The 17,263-nt window shown below is 37.0% G+C and overlaps 1 protein-coding gene across 6 annotated transcripts in view; it reads left to right on the top strand.

The window, feature by feature from the left end:
• The window catches only part of LOC115995251 (soluble inorganic pyrophosphatase-like), a 36,466-nt gene that overhangs the window by 18,608 nt on the left and 595 nt on the right, over nt 1-17,263 (top strand). Inside the window, exons 1-8 of one of the 6 annotated variants that reach the window (XM_031119754.1) lie at nt 12,914-13,030; nt 13,791-13,906; nt 14,071-14,221; nt 14,306-14,334; nt 15,047-15,112; nt 15,747-15,854; nt 15,957-16,022; nt 16,865-16,985. In XM_031119754.1, coding sequence (XP_030975614.1) covers nt 14,089-14,221; nt 14,306-14,334; nt 15,047-15,112; nt 15,747-15,854; nt 15,957-16,022; nt 16,865-16,985 — 523 coding nt within the window. In that variant the 5' untranslated portion in view covers nt 12,914-13,030; nt 13,791-13,906; nt 14,071-14,088. Of the gene's footprint in view, nt 1-12,913; nt 13,031-13,790; nt 13,907-14,070; nt 14,222-14,305; nt 14,335-15,046; nt 15,113-15,746; nt 15,855-15,956; nt 16,023-16,864; nt 16,986-17,263 lie in introns of those variants that run through there. The other 5 variants (XM_031119747.1, XM_031119749.1, XM_031119748.1 and 2 more) reach the window with 5 other exon arrangements.

Here is a 17,263-nt window from a genome sequence, read left to right on the forward strand (position 1 = left end):
ACAATTTGCATTTCCTAAATCCTTTTAATGGCATGTTATATATATATATATGGACTGGATTCTGCAAGAATTCACGGGTTAGGAAGTCAGGGATACTGTTTTGAGTTCCTTGTATGAATTCAATGTCAAAATCAAAAATTGAAAGGATGGCTTGCCATCGTGCAAAAATCTGTTTTGATGCAATGTTTTGAACATCTTTTTCTAAAACATGTTTTGTAGATTTACAATCAATCCGTATTAAAAATTTTTTATTCAAAAGATCACTTTGAAATTTTGAAATGCATAGTACTATAGATAAAATTTCTTTTTTAATAGTACTATAATTTAACTGAATGGGAGTCCAAATTCCGGAATGAAAACAGATTGATGACAAGTCTAGGGACACCTCTCTCAATCTCAGCGTTTTTCTAGACATAAAAGGCTGGACAAGACCATGGCGACCTAGAGTTTCTGATGATTCCTTTCTTAAGAAGATCCTCTATTTCGTCTTTACAAGTATCCATAAGTTCTTGACTCATCTGGATAGGTCTAGCTTTGGTAGGGATGTTCTTTTCATGGAAATCTTTGACATAGGGGAGAGCTACCTCGTGTCTCTTTCTATGCCAAAATGATGTAGGAAGATCAGAGCAGACTTCCTGCTTAAGTTTTTCTTCAAACTTTCTGATCTCTGCTTGGTAGCTTTTGTAAGCTAATTGTTCATCAATTCTCTTGTAACTTAGTTCATCGCTAAGGTACTTAAGGTGTTTGGTTTTGACATTAATAAGGCTAAGGGTCTTAGAGATAGAGACATCCTGGAGACTACTAATTTTTCTAGGTTCTGGGCTCCTAAGAAACTTAAACCTAATTGGTTGGCCAAAAGGATGAGTAGTAATTCCTTCACTATCCGTGATGAAGGGGTACAACAAACACATGAAAGGGTTTCCTAAGATGACCCTATCATTCATGTTCTTGACAAGAACAAATGTGGTTTTAAAACACGTATCGTCTTGGCAAACATGTGTTTTTGGAATTTTGAATTCAATCTGCATTTTTCCTCCACTTGCAGAAGTCAACCTTTCTTTGGTTTTCCGGAAGTATTTAGAGGGAATGATTCCTTCTTGAATGCAGTTGAGATCAGCGCCTGAGTCTATTAAGGCAACTACCTCAAATTCAAAATCTTTGCTGATGACAATCCTAACCTTGGAATGCCATTTCTAGAAGTTAATCCTACTGATGGTTTGTAAGAATGTCTCATTGGATGGTTCCTGTACCATATCAGCTGTAGGGTTAACTGATTCGTCTACTTCTTCATCAGAAGGGTTCTGTAATGAGGTTCCTTCCTCATTGCCTTGATGAGAAGTATTTTCTAATTGTTTGACTCTCTGGTCCATGAGATTGTGATCTACCTTGAGGACGGTTAACTCTTGCCTGAGGGTTCTCACTTCTGACTTGGTATCCTTAATCTCTTTTTGGAGATCCTGGACAGTAATTTCTTTCTCGGATTTGGTAAACCTATTGTAGATTTTCTCCAAATCAACTTTGGGTTCCTGAAACCTAGGTTTGGATGTACTGGTTTCCTTAACTAGGGTTTTGTGGAACTTACTAAGCTTTTGAGCTTTGGCAACTGGATCTTTGATTTGTTCTATGAGATCTAAGAGGAGCTCTTTTTGCTTGGTAAGGACATTGATAGTCTTGTTCCTACAACAACTATCTTTGTAAGCTAGGGTTTCATCTAGGTCACTAGAGGAACTAGAAGAGACTCTGGAGGAGGATGTATACTGATAAATCTGGCAAATCTCTTGGTCAATAGAACTATTGGATGACTCACTTTCTGGGTGATTAAGTTCTAAGAGTTTGGAGATTTTTTCACTAAAGAGGGTGTTGGTAAGGGATTTGGTCTTAGCTTTACACTCTTTCTTGAAATGACCCATTTTGCCACACTTAAAACATTTTCCTAATAGTTTAGGTGTGTATTTTCCTATAGACTTGGACTTTCCTTTCTTATAGAAATCATCATTTTTGAACTTTTGTTTTCTATAATATTTGGAGGCTATTTTCTTTCTGTGGAAATTCTTAGAGGATTCTTTTCCTCTATACTTGGACTTCCTTTTGGGGATGGTTGAGGATGAGCTTTGAAGCTGGTCATCTAGTTGTCCTATCTCCTTTTCATTGTTTGAGGAGGTTCTGCTAGAACTGCTAGAGGTTATGTGGGCTTCTAAGACATTTAGGTTGGGATTAATACTGGCTGAGGTAATGTCTAGTGAAGAGGTGACTGGTTCCTTCTTCACTAGTTCTTCAAGCTTTTGGGAAGCTATTCTTATGGCTTCCTGTGGTGGATGACTAGACCTAACATTTACTGGTTGGCTAGAATCTGAAGCATTCTTCTTTGGAAGTTTGGGTTAATTGGTTATGACACAAAACTTCTTATGCCACTTAAAATGGTTCTCAAAGTATTCAAAGAAAGGGACATTACTGGATATCTCCTTCATGAACGCTTTCCATTTTTCCAAAACTTCAACCTTTTGTTCTCTGGTATGGTTGGCTCTATAGGCTTCTCTTTTGACTCTGTTTTTCTCTGAGTCGAATTCTTTGCCTAAGGCATCCATATCAGGGGTGAACTCTTTCTTTATCACCAAGAGCTGATGATCAATTTCAGGTTCTGGCTGAAAGGGATCTCTCATATCAGTGTCTAATGGTGAAGGAGGCTTTTGACTTTCTTGACTAGTGTTGTCTTCTTCTTGATCAGCAACTGAGTCTTGCTTGGCTGTGTAACAAGGGGTACTAACCTGGGATTGGGTTCTTACACCTTGAAGTTGTGGTCCTAGGTCTCTCTTAGATTTAGGAAAGAGTGCTAGGTTTCTGGATGAACTACACTGGGATGCAGGTCTATCTCTAAGAAGGATAGTTGGCTGCCTAAAGGGTTGGCGTAGATCTACTGAGGATCTAGACCTGGGTTCATCATATTCTAAGGGTGTCCTAAACCTAGATTGGTCAAAATTGAGTACAACCTCAACCTCCAAAGTTGCCTAAACAGCAAACCACTAGGAGTACTAGTCAGGCAAAGAACCCGGGCCCTTTAGTACTATTTTCTTCCAGTCCAGCAAAAGCCTTACCTGTGTCTCCTTCCATTGTTGCTAACCGTTATTTGGTGTCCACCATTCCAAAACCAAATTACGAAAGGCCCCATGGTCAGCACAGTTACAGCTCTGCGCTAGCCACTCCCCCTCCCAGGACAATCACCCTATACACGGTTGACGAACCTTTTAGCCCGATAATGCCCAAAAAGCCTTCTTCTCTTCCTCCTAGAACAGGAAGATCCTCTTATATTAGGAAACCTTTTGTCCAGCATATCTCTTATATTGAGCCACATTTGGTTCATCTAACAGATCCTCTGGCATTGGCAATGGAAGTTTTGCCCTCAGAATGGCATTTCCTCCCCAAACACCTAGAAAAGAACATCAAATTCTACAAGGGCATCCTTACCCAGGAAAAGTCTGCTCGAGTAGAAAAAGTCATGAATAATAAAAACCCTTCAGAAGTCCTCTACCATAAATTCATAATCCAAAAATTTGTAAGCTGCAAAGATTAGGGACACCCCTCTTCACTCAGGACTTTTACAACACTCAAGGGGTCAGATTCCCTATATAATTATTATGATTATATGGACGCCTTCGAAAAGGTTTTATTTTACCAAAACAAAAGCTTTGATCATTCCTGGTTCATGATGTTTGATAGGAAATTCTCTAGCCCCATACCTTCGTGGTTCCTCAAGTGGTGGGAAATGTTTGGATCAATTCCTCCAATCTTTCCAGAGCCCAGAATGGATTAGGTACCCTATTCCCAACAAAAGAGACTTAGTCAACAGGCTTAGCAGAGCAGTGGTTTTCAGTAAGTTTGATATGAAGAGTGGTTTTTGGCAAATACAAATCAGAGAGTCTGATAGGTACAAGACAACCTTCACCACATCCTTTGGCCATTACGAATGGAATGTAATGCCCTTTGGTCTCAAAAATGCACCTTCTGAATTCCAAAATATCATGAATGAGATTTTCAATCCATTTTCCAGTCATGCCATTGTGTACATTGATGATGTACTCATCTTCTCAGAATCTCTGACTCAACATTGGAAACACCTTCGAGCATTCCTCCATACCATCAAGCTCAATGGTCTTGTTGTTTCAGCCCCAAAGATAAAACTTTTCCAAACTAGTGTCCGATTCTTAGGCTTTGATATAAGACATGGTGTCATCAAACCCATAGATAAAGCCATTCAGTTTGTGAATAAGTTTCCAGATGAAATCCTAGAAAAAACCCAACTTCAGAGGTTTCTAGAATCCCTCAATTACATTTCTGATTTCTATCAAAATCTCAAATAGCAATGCAAGCCTCTCTTTAATAGACTTCGAACCAATCCTTCTCCTTGGACGTGACCTAGATGAAACCCTAGCTTGCAAAGATAGTTGTTGTAGGAACAAGACTATCAATGTCCTTACCAAGCAAGAAGAGCTCCTCTTAGATCTCATAGAACAGATCAAAGATCCAGTTGCCAAAGCTCAAAAGTTTAGTAAGTTCCACAAAACCCTAGTTAAGAGTTCTAACTACATTACAAAACATGTCATTATGGTTGAACTATGACTTGAATTCAACTAATGTATTACTTATTAAAATACAATTATATTTTTAAACTATTTTTTTGTACTATTATTATGTGAAAAAATAAAAACACACATGTAAACTTTTCACATTGAACAAATTAACAAAATTCTCCTCGAAACCCACCACCAAACTAACCCCTCCCCCCCCCCCCCCAACAATTTATTTATGTGTAAAATAACACAATCCTCCTTAACAATGGTGTCAAACATGGTTAAAAAGTAAATTTTACAAATAAGAAAAATGCAAATGAGAGTGTTGGGATAAATATTTAATTTAAATAAATATGATATAATATTTATTACATGTGGTAAATATCGTAACCATTACTTTATTTAGATACTAGTGTTATGCCCATGCGATGCACAGATTTAATCAATAATCATATATAATTTAAGTATTGAATAAATATTGTAAATTAATAAAATAATATTTTAAATATAGAATAAAGTGTAAAGTTACAAGATCCACAACCACAAAACCTTACATCCATAATACTTAAACACACAAAACCTCAATGCTGATAATATGTACCTCAAATCACATATATTTTAAAATACTTTTCTATAATATTTTAGCATTTTAATAATGAAAAAATAGTAAAAATAAATTTATTAATAATAAACAGATTAGATGAAGAATTTAAATTGTAATCAAATTAAGATTTTTAGTAACTTAGAAATTATAGATAAATTAATAATAAAAGGATTAGATGAATAATTTGGATTGCAATCAAATTAAAAATTTTATCAACTTATAAATTATAGGAGAAGAAGATAAGAACAAAAAAAATGTAAATATTTTTAAAATCTAAAAAAATTTATACAATTTGGTGAAACCACTTGGTATAACCACGGCTTCTAGGCCCAACTTTTATTATATGGTATATGATGATATTGTAAAAGATTATATAAGATATATGTCGCTGATACAATAATAATAAATAAAGTCCTTTGAGAGAGACAAGTGGTGTCATCTTATTGATATCCAAGTCATGATAATTGCCTCAAGCCATAAGGAACAACTCATGTGTTTATGTCCAAACAAGAACACATGAAAGTCACGTGAATAATCACAATCTCTTCTTGCAGGGAACCAATTGAGTGAAAGGTGCACATGATAAGCATGTGAATAAGAGGAGTTACTTAGAGACAGTTTTTGGAGGAGTATTAGTTAGGATTTGTGGGGGAAAAGAGCAATTGCAACACAACAAGCGACAAGGAACAACTTTAACTGTCAAAGTTCCATATATAAATAGAAAAGCACTTTCTCACACAAGACACGCACAATCATCTATCAAAACCATCTCTCTCTCTCTCTCTCTCTCTCTCTCTCTCTCTCTCTCTCTCTCTCTCTCTCTCTCTCTCTCTCTCTCTCTCATAATCCGAAGGTTATTACTTCATGCTTGTGAGTGCATCAAATTCACCTCACATGAATTAGACTTTGTAACTTAGGCTTTTTGTAATTTAGGCATTGTAATCTTGTTATTACTATCAATAAAGTTTCTCTAATTTTCATGTTTTTATTGTTAACTTGTGATTTCACAAAGAAGTCCTATTAAATTAGGCTATGCTAAATTCATTCCTCTTTGTGCAAGTCAGTTTCCTGCTTCGAGTGATGTTTAATCACTCTCAAGCATATTGAAAATTGGTTTATACTCAAATAGAGAGATAGACAAGTTTTTATTTTTTGCTTTTTATTTTTATAGAATCAGGATCTAACTCATTCATGGTTTTTATTTATTTATTTATTTATTATTATTATAATAATTTTTATAATTTGATAGTTACAACAATGGATGAGAGATTTGACCCATTAATATTTCCATTTGAAACATCAGGAAGTGTCAACTAATTGAACTACAAGATTCTTGGCCTGACTAGTGACTAATGGGCTATTTGGTTTTTGTGTTTCCATCATTCATAACTCTGTTTCCATCACCCATAACTCAAAAATGGTGAGACCCACAGAGAGAAAGCTTGTTTGGATTTGTTTTCAAGTTTTCTTTTCTTCACTCAATTCTCTTATTTTTGAGTGACGAGTTATGAAAACTGAAAACACATTTTAGGTGTTTTTAAGTTATAGAAACAGAATTATGATGGCATTTTTGTAAATACACACACAGCTTTTGAAATTCCAACTACAACTTTTGACTTTTAAGGTTTTTTTTTTTTTTTTTTTTTTTTTTTTTTGAAACAAAGCCATGGTCAGAACTGAGTTTAGGTGCCAAATGGGTGGGGTTTGGGAAATTGGGATATTTTAAGTGATGAATGATGAAAATTGAGTGAGGAGTGATGAGTAATTTAAAAAAAAAAAAAACAGCCCCTAATGCATAGTTGAAGTGGTATCACTGGTATGTATATTATCGCTTTCGTCAATAAACTTATTAATAAGTTTTGCGATAAAATTGTTTTTAATTTTTTTTTAATGGCAGTGTGGTCTTTTTGTTAGAGAATCAATGGAAAGGTTTTTATTTTTTTAGAGAATCAATGGGGGTAAGATGATATACTATGATAAGTATACAACTAAAATAGTATTGATGTTGTATAGAGTTATATTTACTACCTCATCTTCCAACCCCCCCCCCCCCCCCCCCCCCCGGACAAGGAATTAACATTACTCAAAGCTTATTAAAGACTTATAGAAAAATTGATATTGTTTGTATGACATCCATGAAAAATAAAAGAAGACTTATTAGTCCTATATTCCCTTAAAGTTATTATGGCTTTTGAGTGAAGTTTATGGTGGTGTGCTTTTGTGTTAAAACCTCTTTTCCTCTCTCTTGTGTGTGTTTGTTTCTTAAAAAAAAAGAAAAAAAAAAGGATTATTGCAGAAAGACAAGATTTAGCTACAAAATTGGTTGTAATCTAAGGCTACAACCTTACTCAATAAAATAAACATTACTGCATATTTTGAAAATCTAACCGTTGAATTGTATTTTCTTTACATTCTTAATACACATATCAAATTTTGCGTCAATCCGATATTATTTACCATATGATCTATAAACTTATATTTTATGCATAATTTTAAATTATAAAAACTTACCATTTAAATAATTGATTGATGACATAACTATTGATCTTTAATTTTCTAGAAATCTTACAAATATGGAGGATATAAGAAGAAGATGTAATTTAATGGTGGATTTGTTAAAATTCATCTCTAATAAAAAAGATATTAAGTAAGGTTGTGGTCTTAGACTATAACAAATTTTGTATCTAAATTTTTTCCATTGCAGAATTCAACATATTTTATAATTAAAAAATATTGAATAATTCGAATTGAATTGAGTAATTCATGTGATAATATTAGGAATATTTACTGTAAGGACACAATTTGTAACGATCCCAAAATGATATTGGGTTCGTACGTTTAAGGGCCCAAACAATATAATTTGTAGAGCGTGGGCTTGAAAGGCTAGGCCTGGGTCACCGAATAGCGGTTAGTTGTGGTTTCTACGGAAATTATGAAGGTGAACCTGACGTGGCTAACAAGACCTTCTTCTGATGCGACATGAGTGGTTCCGGTCTTTAGACCTCGTCCGAGGAGCTTAGTGTTCTTATTATTCTCCTTTTTTAAGATTTCATGGTCTGAGAGACGACCCCCTCTTCAATTGGTTCTTTTTCCCTTTTATACTAACATTTACCCTCCTTCCAGTGTCCACGTGTAAGCTTCACTTTCTGGGGTTGAGACTTGTCCCATCAGCCCATACCTAGAGTGGTTGGGGGTGGTTGTAAAAGCTGAATAGCATGGTGAAGAGCATGGACCTGTCAGACGCAGAGTTCTATATTGCAATATTGGCAGCTTTTTCACTTGGCCTGCTCCTGCATTGAGCTCGTCTTTTCCTTTAGGGGCTCTATGGGGTGCCGAGCATAAGATCGTTCTCGACCATATCCTTAGGCCTTTTTTGGACTTTCATTATGCGTCCTCGGCAATAGTTCTCATCGGTTCAGGCCTTGGGCCCTAATGTAAAGTGGGCCAGGGTCACAAATTCTCTGGCCCCACAATAGCCCCTCAAAATCCTGCTGCCCGACCTCTTAGTGGGGGAGGAGGGTTTTGGTGATGTCGGGCCTATATTATGGCTTGCCCAGCTTTGCCCTTCATTAATGTCGGTGTCTCTTCATTTGCCTGGGAGGTGCGCCGGATTATGAGACATTCCTTTAGATTTACTCACGCCGCGTCCTCGTCGATTCAGTGTTCGAGGCGCGTCTTTAATATGTCCCCTTTACGAGGCCACCCAAATCTTATGGTTGTAGACGGTGTCTGGAGTTAAGCAGAAACTGTCTCATCTGTAGCATTTCTTGGAAATCTGCGTAGATTAAATGCCGCCAACTTGCCCTCCATATAAGAAGGAGGGTAGGTGGTCACTCCCTTTACGTATAAATCCTTCAGTCCTTTCAAATTCCTAATCCTTCAACTGTGCTCAAAGTTTTCATTGCCAGTGCAATTAAACCTTAGAAAGTGATATGTTTGAGACACGAGTGGGGGTGAAGGAACCACACCCGCTCCAGAGGCATTGGGTCCTTCCGAGACTCAAAATGGCGCGGTCAGGACAGGGGAGACAGAAACTCAAGACAGTTCTCCGCTTTCACAAGGTGGGAGCGATGGCTCCACCTCTGTCAATCAAAATCCGAAGTAGGTGCTGGTCACGTCAGATTTTTGGTGCGACAGCAGTAGGGTTTCTCGTCGTTAATACCATCTGCTTTCTCTCGAGCGCTGCTAATATGACACCTGCGTGTTAGGAGTCAGAGCTGATGCGTGGATTAAGCATCCTTGCTTCTTCCTCTCTTCCTTCACTGGTGCCTCTTTCCGCCTCTGCTTCTTCTTCTTTCCCATCACCGGGGCCACCCTGGTGTTTCTATTTCTTCTTCTGCTTCTTCTTCTCTTCCATCAGCGGGGCCATCCTGTCATGCATTATCTCTACCAGAGCAGAGTTTTGAAGGATTTATCTCTTCCTTGTATCTTTTTCTTTTTGCTTCTGTAGTTAGCTTTTGGTATAGGCTTACTTAAGCCCCTCATTGTACGCTGTACTATTTCTTTGTCTTAATAAAAGATGATTCTGTTTTATTCTACATATTCTTTCTTTTCTGCAGTAATTACTTTGTGAATGGATGTATTTCATATGTGTATTTTTTTTTGAACGATACTTAGGGCAGAAACCCTTGTAACAAAAAGCTATTATTTTGAACTTATTGAGACTGTCAAGCATAATAATACCAACCTACAGTAGGTTAAACATACGAGACTAACCGTGATAACAGCTGAATGCCCTGTATTGTGCGTGAGGCAGTCATCCGAGAATGAGTAACCCCAAAATAAACCATCCGAGAGAGTTGCCAAGTACTAGGGGGCTTGGCCACGTTCTTGGTAACACATGGCCTTAATCGTTTTTGGCATCTGGTCCGAGGACTGAGGTATGGCTATACCGGGCCTAAACACTCGTTTGCATTAGTTCCCTTAAAATTGAGGATCCGAGGATAGACCGGGACTTCCATTCGGTCCAGGACTTAACCCAATTTTTAATGGGTAATCTCTCCATGGGTCAGAGTTCGAGGACCATACAATGCCTTGATTCTGTCCAAAACTCATAATCTTTCTTTTAAGTAGTTGGTTTTCCCATAGGCTTGAGTCCGAGGACCATACAATGCCTTGGTTCTGTCCAAAACTTATAATCTTTCTTTTAAGTAGTTGGTTTTCCCATAGGCTTGAGTCCGAGGATCATACAATGCCTTGGTTCTATCCAAAACTCATAATCTTTCTTTTAAGTACCAAGGATTAGCCCCTCAGCCAAGGCATGTGTCGTCGAACTGATGGTGGAATCCCCTAGAACTGCCCTTGTCGCTGGTGTGTCGAAGCATAGCCCCTAGTAGGACTTTATATTAGGGAAACAATACCAGGCCGCTGGAAGTAATGAAGGGGCTTTCGCATGCCCTGGGTTGACAGGAGTTCAACCCACCGTCTGTGCCAACGCACAAGCCTTTCCCACAAACGGCGCCAATTGTAAGGACACAATTTGTAACGATCCCAAAATGATATTAGGTTCGTACGTTTAAGGGCCCAAACAATATAATTTGTAGAGCGTGGGCTTGAAAGGCTAGGCCTGGGTCACCGAACAGCGGTTAGTCGTGGTTTCTACGGAAATTATGAAGGTGAACCTGATGTGGCTAACAAGACCTTCTTCTGATGCGACATGAGTGGTTCCGGTCTTTAGACCTCGTCCGAGGAGCTTAGTGTTCTTATTATTCTCCTTTTTTAAGACTTCATGGTCTGGGAGACGACCCCCCCTTCAATTGGTTCTTTTTCCCTTTTATACTAACATTTACCCTCCTTCCAGTGTCCACGTGTAAGCTTTACTTTCTGGGGTTGAGACTTGTCCCATCAGCCCATACCTAGAGTGGTTGGGGGTGGTTGTAAAAACTGAATAGCATGGTGAAGAGCATGGACCTGTCAGACGCAGAGTTCTATATTGCAGTATTGACAGCTTTTTCACTTAGCCTGCTCCTGCACTGAGCTCGTCTTTTCCTTTAGGGGCTCTATGGGGTGCCGAGCATAAGATCGTTCTCGGCCATATCCTTAGGCCTTTTTTGGACTTTCATTATGCGTCCTCAGCAATAGTTCTCCTTGACTCAGGTCTTGGGCCCTAATGTAAAGTGGGTCAGGGTTACAAATTCTCTGGCCCCATATTTACTTTCCTAGTCAATTTTTTAATTAAGAAAAATATTTTTTTTTTTAAAAGCTCAAAATGTTGGAAGAGAATATTAAAGCATTCTCATTAAAGGTGCTAAAAATGCTAAATACTATTTTTTTAGCATTTTTAGCACCTCAAATGATAAAAATCCACTTCCATCAAACATGCTAAATCTTAAAAGATTTAGCACCAGGCTATAGTGAGCTTGTACCAATACAAGCTCACTGTAGTTGGATTGTAAAAAAAGAAGAAGGTTTTTTATTCCCCCAACGGATCTATTTCTCATTTTTCTCTCTTTCCTATCTCACTTCTTTGTCTTGTGGTTCGACGTGGTCCGATGGTCAGGGTCGTGGTCTGATGGGTTCGGGTCATGGTCTGATGGTTGTAGGTGGTGACGGCGATGGTTCGATGGTCGGCGATTGTGGTCTGATGGGCATGGGTCGTGGGTCTGACGGTCCAATGATCGTGGTGGAGGTTCGGCGTGGGTTGTGGGTCATCGATCTACTGGGTTTATGTGTGTGTGATGGGTTTTGGTTCACCGGTCTGATGGTCTGATGAGTTTTGCTTCCTATAGGTTTTGGTTCACCGATTTGCTAGTGGCGGTGATGGAGGTATTTTTTTTTTTTTTTTTGCTGTGGTTTGTGGTCGTGGTTTTGGTTCGGCGTGGGTCGTGGGTCACCGATCTACTGGGTTTGTGTGTGTGTGATGGGTTTTGGTTCACCGATCTGGTTTGACAGGTTTTGGTTTGGCGTGATGGGTCTAATGGGTTTTGGTTCAGCGTGATGGGTATGCTGGTGGGTTCAGATCAAGGTTGAGGTTCAGATTGGGGTTGTTGGGGTGGTGGGTTTTGGCTGCGGTTTGTGTCGTGGGTATTTTTATTTTATTTATTTTAAATAAATTTTGGTGGTTGGGAGTTGAGGTTGTGGTTGGTGGTGATGACTGTGGCTGTGGGTGGTGGTGGTAGTGGGTTTGTAGGTAGTAAAAGAGATGTGAATGAGAATAAAAAATAATAAAAAGTTAATATTTTAATGAAGTGGTAAAAAATATAAAATCTTTTGATGTTGGGTATATTATAAAATATGGTGTTAAATTGATAAAGTAGATTTTTGATATGGTAAATACAAAATTTTTTGAAATCTTTGATGATGTAGCTCCCAGTTGAAAAATGACATATCCACTCCCCAAGCTCCAAGTGTACAAAAACCCAAAAATCCAAAAAAAGAGAAGCTTCTAAAATTACGCAGTTAAGAATTATAAAAACACAGAAAGCTTGGCTCATCCTTACTGGACAATTCTGACCACTTTCCTTACGTGGAGTCCATTCATAAGGCCTTCATCTGCAACCTCAGTGATAGTATCAGCTCTACTCATTTTTATTTTAGTGCCCGGTTTTTCCAAGGTTTCCCACTTTTCGAGAATAAAATCAAGCTCTCGGACACATTTCAGCACCCACAACCGTCCGATTCATTCCGTTGAAATCGAACGGTGCGTATTCACTTATGACTTACCGCTGAACCTGAGCGAAGTGACAAGCACTGACCCTCTTTGTTTAAATAATTTATTTTTATTCTTTATTTTTGAGCTCTCAAATTCTCTCTCTCTCTCTCTCTCTCTCTCTCTATATATATAGATATACACACACACATACACACAAAGAGGAAAGCTTAACGTAAAGTGGGAATTTTCAGTGGCTGTCAATCTGTGACTGTGAGTGCTTCTTATCCCTTTTCTCAAATCTCAATGGTGGCGGCGAACAACTTTGTTTTCGTTTGTTTTGCTTGTAATTATTAAGAAAGAAAAAAGGGTTGAAAATTTGTGTTGTGTTTGACTGAAAGAGCAACTTTGGTGAATACCCATTTGATGAAACCCTCTAAAGAGACTGTATCTTGATGTGATTTTCAAGCACATGTCGATTTCGTTTGTGGGTTTTGTTTGATTTACTGTGAGTCTGTGACTGCTCTTTTTAGTATTCATTATTGTTGTTGTTATTTTCTTTGATTGTTAATGTTGTTCTGTTTGTTACTTCTGCTTTTCTAGAATTTTTTGGTTATCAGCTTTGTTAATAATGCTTTACCAACTTTTTTATTTTATCTTTTTAAGCTAAATAACCCATGTTTGTGAGCTCTATAAGGATTTTTACTAATTGGGTTAAATGTTGAGTGCTTATTCATGATATTTTGGGCTCTTCTTTGTGATTTTATTTATGATTGTTCTACTTGGGTTAGATGACAAGTAAATTATTCGAGAAATGTTGGGTTCTTCTTTGAAATTTTGTTTATGCTTGTTCTTGATGGTGCATGATGTTTTCAACTACTAATTGAAGTACCTTTGCCAGAATTATAAATATTGTGAATCTGCTGATGATCAATTTAGTTAATCTGTTTTGCAAAATTACTCCTTGTGTATCAGTTAGTTTCTGGTGGCTGTATTTTGATTAGACTTTGGGTTCGTAATAATTTTTTTTAAGGGTCCTTATTGCACCATCTGCGAAGATCTGGGTAATGTTCGCTTGTTAACTTGGAAATCTAGCAGTCTCCACTTGTTCTTGTAGTTTTTTGGGTGTGATTTATCACTTATTTGAAGGTAAATATTCTCTGTTATATGCCATCCATTTATTTTTTTGTCATTGTTGCAGTTCAGTTCTTTGTGTGATTTCTTCTGAAGTTAAATTTGTTTTCAGAGCCTAATAATTTAATTAAATGGTTTATTGAGGATGGTTATATGATTGCATTCTTATATTTATTAAGGTATTGTAAAGGTTAAACATGGCTAAGAATGGTGGAGAAGCGAGTGGGAGAACTTCGTCGGGGTTCCCACAGGTGGTTCTCAATGAGAGGATCCTTAATTCAATGTCCCGAAGATCTATAGCTGCTCATCCTTGGCATGACTTGGAGATTGGTAAAACTCTGTTCAGCTTTTAGTCTACTTTGTATGAATGTTTATGTGACTTGCGCTTAATGCTCAATAATTTTGACCATGCAGGACCAGGTGCTCCATCGGTTTTCAACTGTGTAAGTTTTGTTTTCTTAAATCTTTCTTGTTACGAATTTCTAAAAGAATCTTTAGCAAGTATTATGGGCAACCTGCTAGATGTATGTATGGTATGGTATATCTTGCTGATTTCTCTTAATTCCGTCGAACTTCCATATCAACATCTGCATTAAGGAGAAGTGACTGAGAGCTTGTTTGTGTATTAGTGTGGTGGATAAGAATGTACACCAAATAGAATTGTGTTGTTTCGCCAATGGGGAGGACCCTGCTATTTAAGAAGACGTGTGAAACAGAAAGCTATAATGACCTTTCTGGCATTATATCACGCAATGATTTCTTCTTGTTTATTTATTTATTTTTATTTTTATTTTTTTGTTTGATAAGTAATAAATTTTATTATAAAAACTGAACACTAGAACACTGAGAGTATACTACCTGAACATCACTACAATACTCTAAAACTACACAAATCCATAAGCTCAACTAAATTTGAGAAGGAAAACATCCCTGAAGCTGTCATCCACTTGAGCGCAGTATCTTCATAAAAATCTCTTTCAGCTCTACCATAGCCCTTTCACACCCATCAAAGCATCTTGCATTTCTTTAAATAAATCTTTTTTCTCTAATAATTAATCCTGGTGTAATATATGTTTTCTCAGTGTCTATAGAAATATATGTTGTGTATCAAAAATCTTTCTGGTTTTCAAATCCCAATGTGAATTTGTGTGGCAGGTTGTTGAAATTGGAAAAGGCAGCAAGGTTAAGTACGAGCTTGACAAGACAAGTGGCCTTATAAAAGTACGAGTTTTTTTTTTTTTTTTTTTCTCTGCATTTAACTTCAATAATTCAACCTTCCAATTCTTAATCCAATATGTTCTTGTTCAGATGCATTCTTTCTATTAGTAAGCTTGTTTTTTTTTTTATTTCATTTAGGTTATACTCAATTTATTTGTATGTTCCGCTACTAGACATCGTTGTACCATTTGCTTTGGGGGGCATCCATTGCATTATGGAATGTTCCCACCTTCAACTGCCCTAAAAGCTATATATAAGTCTTATTGTCATGAAGTTTTTCAAAAAGCAGAAAAATTTAACTAGATTTTAATTGTCTACCATTTGATAATCTCAACTCTGTTAAGCAACGGAGGTGAATATTTTCTTTTTTATACATACATTTCTGAAAGGGTTGTGAAGTCCTATAATTCATGCATGTACGTAAGGTTACGGTGAAATTAATTTTATCATAATCCACAATCCTTCTTTTCCTACACATAAGATCCTGTTATTTTATGTGAGGAGGATCATATAAATGCTCTTGCTTATATAGACCTTTATATTGCTATCAGTGTTTCTAGGGAATTGGCATGTTATGTAAATTTTATTTATTTGCTACATTAAGAAAATAACTCAAGCATATGAGTTTTTAAAATAGGTTGATCGTGTTCTCTACTCATCTGTTGTTTATCCACACAACTATGGTTTCATCCCACGAACAATTTGTGAAGACAGTGATCCCATGGATGTCCTGGTACTGATGCAGGTAGCTTCCTTTTAGACACATTAACCTTTTACACAGTGAAAAAAGTATCAATTATTTTAATTTCTGAACTTAAACATTCTATTCTTGGACTTTCTTGCATAGGAGCCTGTGCTACCTTGTACTTTCCTTCGTGCTCGTGCTATTGGATTAATGCCTATGATTGACCAGGTATATGATTTATCTGTTGCTGCCTATATTGTGGTTCTGACATTTATTTCTTATTTGAATAACATAATATCACAGATTTAAGGGGCTGTTAGGGAAATATAAAAATTAGCTTCCCAAGGATATTACTGGACAAAATTTCTCCTTTTTTTGTGTTATATACTTATATTAAGTGACTTCCTGCATTAAGGATAATATTGAACAAAATTTTTTCCTTTTTGTGTCGTATTATGTGCCTCCCTGCATTATCTTGTAGGAAAATTATTATTTCACACTAACAGTATACACACCCCATACACACCATGTGTAAAATGTGGACACCAGGTGTCCACATTTTCCAAGAATGTCCATATTTTACACATGGTGTGTATGGGGTGAGTATACTGTTGGTATGAACTATGAAGTAATAACTATCCCATCATATATATCCTACAAGTTGCTTGGGTTATCTAATTTTTGGGCTTAAGTTGGGGTCCAAGTTGATTGTCCTACCTTGGACCTTTTCGTGAAAGGGAGAATGAATTCCCTGGTATTGATCTAGCATCAATATCTGTTACTTTCAGCCGTTCAACGTCCTGGTATATATTTTTTCTCAAGAAAAAAAAAAAAAAAATCCTGCTCTATATTTGATGCCAATCTTCTAGAGAGGTCGGTGATATTTAATACGGCACAGCTGCAGTGGTTAGTGATGTAATAGCCAAGGGAGTTTCTGTTGCTTTCCCTATGATATTATCAGCTAGCTTCTAAATTTTTAAAATTATCCAATGTTTTCTAATCTCTTTATGGGCATCAGGTTTAGGACAAATTTGCAAGAGGAATTACCAGTTGTAAAAATATTGATGCAGGGTGAAAAGGATGACAAAATCATAGCAGTATGTGCTGATGATCCTGAGTTCCGCCATTACAAGGACATCAAGGAGCTTCCTCCACATCGGCTTGCTGAAATCCGCCGTTTTTTTGAGGACTGTATCCTCTCTCACTCATTTACTATGTATACTTGCTCTTAGACTTTGTTTCTCTTCTTTTCTTTTCTTTTATGGGGGGTTTATGCTCATGAATTATTTGTTTGACAAATGACATTTTCAACGTTGTTTTCACTATATGCATGCACGATTTCATTTACCCAATAAATTTATTGCAAACCATTTATAAATTCTCATAGTAGATACTAGATTGATAGATCATTTTATTTTCAAATTCTGGTTCTGTGTTCACAATCTGTACTTGGCTGCATTGTATACCTT

Source organism: Quercus lobata, chromosome 6, assembly GCF_001633185.2.
Source record: "Quercus lobata isolate SW786 chromosome 6, ValleyOak3.0 Primary Assembly, whole genome shotgun sequence".
Lineage (NCBI taxonomy): Eukaryota > Viridiplantae > Streptophyta > Magnoliopsida > Fagales > Fagaceae > Quercus > Quercus lobata.